At 34.0% G+C, this 6000-nt stretch overlaps 1 protein-coding gene across 1 annotated transcript; it reads right to left on the minus strand.

Moving 5' to 3' along the window:
* Positions 1-82: 82 nt before the first annotated feature.
* On the minus strand, positions 83-859 carry LOC111711843 (cuticle protein 7). Its single transcript, XM_023486306.1, has one exon. It carries the CDS (start codon positions 824-826, stop codon positions 197-199), a length of 630 nt encoding a protein of 209 aa, XP_023342074.1. The 5' UTR covers positions 827-859; the 3' UTR covers positions 83-196.
* Positions 860-6000: the final 5141 nt, after the last annotated feature.

A 6000-nucleotide genomic window follows, 5' to 3' on the forward strand; every position in this document is an offset into this window, starting at 1 on the left:
ATATTATTTTTGTATTAAAGAGCAGCCCTGTACATTTTTTTTAAATCCAAAAAACTAAAATAACCATAAAATATTTTTATCTTTTTTAAGCTTTATGTGAAGTTTATTTCGAAACATAAATAAATAATAAATAATCTGAAAATTTTGGTACATTCATAATGTACAAAATGTACAATGTACATTGTTCTTCTGATGTTTATCCAGATTTGTACACGGGAACTGTCTTGTACACCGTAGGAGCAGGTGCGTATGCAGGAGCAGGGGCAGGGGCGTAAGCTGGTGCAGGAGCAGGGGCGTAAGCTGGTGCAGGAGCAGGGGCGTAAGCTGGAGCAGGAGTAGGAGCGTAGACAGGAGCAGCTTTGTAGGGAGCAGGAGCGGGCTTGTAGGGTGCAGGGGCAGCCTTATAGAAAGCGGGTGCAGCTTTGTAGGGAGCGGGAGAAGCCTTGTAGGAAGCAGGAGCGGGATTGTAGGAAGCAGGAGCGGGATTGTAGGGAGCAGAAGCAGCCTTATAGGGAGCGGGAGCAGAGGAATAACTAGCCTCTCCCGAGTAGGTAACATCAGCAACATATCCACTGTAAGCATCAGCAACCTTGTAATTAACAGTCTGGATCCGTCCATCAGGAAGGTTTACGGAGTAGGAACCAGAGGTAGAATATCCGTCCCTGCTTTCTCCAGCATTAAACCTAGAACCGGAGTAATCATCCGCCACAGCATAATTGTAAGAGTAAACAGCCGGCTCGTCGTAGCTTGGCTCCGCCCCATATCTGGGAGCATTGTCAGCAGCTGTGAGAGCAAATAGAGCAGTGACGACGAAACACTTGAACATGATTATGATTGAATAGATCGTATTGAACTGATGATGAAGAAAGATATTTCTCAGGTTTTATATTCAAACCAATAACTGCATGATTCACCAATTTGTATAAACTAGTTTGGGCGTCACCAGCGTCCAATTCCGGGCTTAGTAGCCGGGAGTAACTTTTACCAAGGAGTATAAAGAAAAGATTTTTATTCACATAATTTCAATTTTAAATATTTTTAATGCAATAGTTATCTAGTTATCAATTATGAAAAATTAACCGATCATTTTGTTCACATCTTAGGAAAAAATGTAACGATCTTTTTCAAAATAACCGTTTTTAAAAATATGTAAAAAGTCCAAAAAACATTAGGTTTAACATTTTTATTTATTATTATTTTTAAATTTTTAAGTCATTATCAGCGGTCACAGACGTTAAAACTTATATAAGAAGACATTTATATACTTAGCTCTTACTGCAAAATCTTTTAACAAATCAAATCCTATAAAATTCAAGTAACATTTACAACAACGATTTTGTTTAATATCTTGTTTTTCGTTTTTATAAAAAAACGATAATTTTCGTAGTCTTGCGAATAATCAAAAACAAAAGACTTTTAGTAGTAATTTTTTATATCAAGGTTTTCATAACTTGATAATATGAATTTGCAAGCGAGACAACAACATGGAGGAATCGAAAAATCCTTAATTTTTTTTTAATATATATCAAAACACAGACAAATCCACGGTTTCAAGAATCCTTTGTCAAGGGTTCTTGGCCGGGTGTCTAGATCATTTATCCTTTGTCAAGGGTTCTTCGCCGGTTGTCTAGATCATTTATCCTTTGTCAAGGATTCTTCGCCGGTTGCCTAGATCATTTATACTTTGTAAAGGGTTCTTCGCCGGTTGCCTAGATCATTTATCCTATGTCAAGGGTTCTTGGCCGGTTGTCTAGATCATTAATCCTTTGTCGAGAGTTTTTGGCAGGTTGTCTAGATCAGTCATAATTTTTCAAGGGTTCTTGGGCGGTAGTCTAGATCATTTATCCTATGTTAAGGGTTCTTAACCGTTTGTATAGATCATTTTTTCTTTGTCAAGGGTTCTTGGCCGGTTGTCTAAATTATTTTCCTTTGTCAAGGGTTCTTGGCCGGTTGTCTAGATCATTTATACTTAGTCAAGGGTTCTTGGCCGTTTGTCTAGATCATTTATCCTTTGTCAAGAGTTTTTGGCATGTTGTCTAGATCAGTCATCATTTTTCAAGGGTTCTTCGCCGGTTTTCTAGATCATTTATCCTATGTCAAGGGTTCTTAACCGTTTGTATAGATCATTTATTCTTTGTCAAGGGATTTTGCCCGGTTGTCTAGACCACTTATCCTCTGTCAAGGGTTCTTAACCAGTTTTCTAGATCATTTATCCCATGTTAAGGGGTCTTGGCTGGTTGTCTAGATCATTTATCTATCAAGGATTCCTTTCTAGATGAATTATCATCATTTGTCAAGGGATCAACAGACCGGATTGCCTAGAAGCAGGCCTTGAAGGCTTATTCTTTATAATTCTTGACTGGCTGGTTGTCTAGATTAACTATCCTTTTTCTATGATTCTTGACCGGCTGTAGAGGTTTGTTATCCTTGATATATGATTCTTTACCGGTTGTATAGATTTACAATCCTTTGTCTATGATTCTTGACCGGTTTTATGAATTTTCTATCCTTTCTTTGACCGGTTCTTGACCGGTTGCATAGATTTCAATATACTTTATCCATTATTCTTGACCTGTTCTATAGATTTACTATCCTAGATAAAATATTCTTGACCGGTTGTGTAGATTTACTATCCTAGATAAAAGATTCTTGACCGGTTGTGTAGATTTACTATCCTTTATATAGGATTCTTGACCGGTTGTGTAGATTTAATATCCTTTATATAGGATTCTTGACCGGTTCTATAGATTAAATATCCTAGATATAAGATTCTTGACAGGTTGTGCAGATTTAATATCCTTTATATAGGATTTTTGACCGGTTCTATAGATTAAATATCCTTGATATAGGATTCTTGGCCTGTTCTACAGATTTAATATCCTTGATATAGGATTCTTGACCGGTTGTGTAGGTTTAATATCCTTGATATAGGATTCTTGACCGGTTGTGTAGATTTACTATCCTAGATATAAGATTCTTGACCGGTTGTGTAGATTTACTATCCTAGATATAGGATTCTTGACCGGTTTTATAGATTTACTATCCTAGATATAAGATTCTTGACTGGTTGTGTAGATTTACTATCTTTCATATAAGATTCTTGACCGGTTGTGTAGATTTACTATCCTAGATTTAGGATTCTTGACCGGTTGTATAGATTTAGTATCCTTGATATAGGATTCTTGACCGGTTGTGCAGATTTAATATCCTTGATATAGGATTCTTGACCGGTTGTGTAGATTAATATCCTTTATTCGAAATTCTTGCCAGACTTTTGACATTTAAACAGTTCAGTTTATTGACCGCTGTACTTTGCATTTTTATATGCTTTGTGTTTAAAGGGACTATAAAGCCATAATTGTAAATTGCCCTCCAATTAAATTTAAAATATTAATTACATGCCTGATTTACAACGGTGCCCTTTAAACCTTTATCTGAGTAACAATGAGAATTTTTTCTAACTTGCAAAGAAAAGTATTCTTTCGTCTTGCTTCCCTTTTCCTATGCACACGTCACTGTTACAGAGAACGTACAATTTGAAATGATAAATGTTTATATAGAAAAGTATGCTTTAAAGAGACTGTATGCGTAATTTAAAGTACCATTCTATTTGTTGAGTGGCATGTTCGATTCACAAGTTCACAACAGTTTCTTTTAATTTGTTGAATGATGAATAACTTATTTTTATTAATCTTTAATCGATAAACACTTTGTTCGCCAGCTGTTTTACATTCGAGAAATATTAATATTTACTTTATAGTTTCCAGTCGTAGCAGTTTCTAGAACTTTTTAAAAAATTTTTGGGCGTATATTATTTGGTTTTTTCAGGAGACACAAGTTCGTAATGTCGGCTGAGTTAAGACCATAGAGAATAGAATATATATATAGAGAGGAATTTACTAGAAAAAAGTGTAAAACGGCCATTTTGTTGTACTGTTTTCATACTGCAGGTGTACTTCACATATTTATGCTATATAACCTGTTGGGCCCTGGAATATCATTTTATAGAAACTAAAATTATTGTTAAAAGAAAACCAAATTATGAAATAGGCTCGTTTCATAATTGACCAATGATCATTTCACATAGACTCTATGCCTTCCACTGTACAAACGATGATTTTCCGTTATAACTATAAATCAAATGATGTTTTTATCCACCTAATTCATTATAAAGTTTATTTAACAGCTTTAAAAATTTTGAAATTGAAATGAATAGTCTTGGGAACATACTGTATTAATGTACTCTACTGCTTATAATTTGTGAACATTTACATGATTTGTACACTTTGAACTCCCTTTCAGGCTGAAAGGGACTGAAAAAATTCATACCTAGAGATTCTTTTAATTCCTCTCTATATATTCTATTCTCTATGGTTAAGACCCTAGTCTACTCTAATGTACATTCTGGATTTACGGGAATTCGAACAATTTTCGAGAGATACAGGGTTTCCCACGAAACATGACAGTTGCTGAATAGTTTTGAATGTCTTCTTCCATATGCTATACAAGATGTTAAAGACTTTTTGCAGTTTACTTAGTTTAAAAAATCTTTTACTCAAATATATTTTACTTTGAAATCAATTTTACTATAATATGACTGCCATATATTAACTTTTGGCATCTTATACTCAAATATATTTTACTTTGAAATCAATTTTACTATAATATGACTGCCGTGAAATATTTTTTATTATTCTCCTTGGTTTCAAAAAACTTGGCAAACTATGGAAGATTAAAATTATAAATCGGGCATTGCCAACTTTGCACGAAGGGTTACTTGAAATTAAGTTTTCAATCCCTTTAAAGGATTGGTCTTTATGACAAACAACTTTAAATTTCAAGTTTTGATTCTGCATTTTGAGGAAATCTACTTCCATTGATATTAGAATTTCCGGGGTTTCAACCAATCCGTTCTGTCATGATTGCAAGTCATGATTAAAAATTTATTTATGACTGCAGGGCTGCACTACAGGCTGAACGGTGTTTTAGCAAATTTAGTCATATTATAGATACTCTAGATACTCATTTAGTTAAATTTTAAGTGGAACGTTTCTTTTGTTGTAAAATTGAACTTTGATCTAAGGAATTAAAAGGAAGTGTAAGTATAAAGGTAATAGAGATATGTACACTGTACACTGTACACTGTATAGAGGCGGGAAAAGGAACATCCCCCTGGAAATTGGGGGATTTTACCACATTGAAAATTCCGCAAGCCGTCTCTTGGCGAAGTTCAGCATTCAGAGCTGAAAACTTTAGAATGATGGATATCAAGATTAATGCTTAAACTACTGGTTTTACTAAACCGAGATTAGTTTAATACGCATTCGATATCCAAGAAAGAAGTATAAAATTCAGCCAATCAGCGAATCATGTTAAGATGTACTTTTTCACTTTTGAAAAACTTTTTTTTTCTGGTGTTAATTGTGTCATATTAATTGAACTAAACATCGATTAAATAAATGTAAGTTTTGGATTAATGATTGTTATGACTAACGTTTAATTGATGATAGTCCTAAAATGTGATAAAATATATTTTTTAATTAGTTCATATTAACATGATTAAATTTATATTTGCTCAAATGCATTAAAAGCCGACTTGTGAACAGCTGACTATTCAATCGGATATTAGTTCAATCGATAAAGCATTGTATCTGTAATTGTTATCAAACGTAACTTTTATACAGTAGGGATATCCAAAAAAGAAGAATAAAATCAAAAGTGTGTAAATTGGATACTCAGATTAAGCGATCAGGATTAAGGCTATATTCTAAAGTTTTCAGCTCAGGTTGTACAATAAAGAGTACTGCAGTTCCTGGAGGAATTTGTAAACTAACATAGTGTTGTCTAGGCTAAGCTTTGTTAACATTTCTCCCAGGAAGTAGTAACTTCAATTTTCATCAAAGGGAGGGTTCGCGAAAAATGAAAGGGGGTATACGCTTACGGCGAAAAATAATCGCTTTTGATCGCTACTAATCTTACTTCTATCTGTTGCGTCTATAA

Source organism: Eurytemora carolleeae, unplaced genomic scaffold (assembly GCF_000591075.1).
Source record: "Eurytemora carolleeae unplaced genomic scaffold, Eaff_2.0 scaffold15, whole genome shotgun sequence".
Lineage (NCBI taxonomy): Eukaryota > Metazoa > Arthropoda > Copepoda > Calanoida > Temoridae > Eurytemora > Eurytemora carolleeae.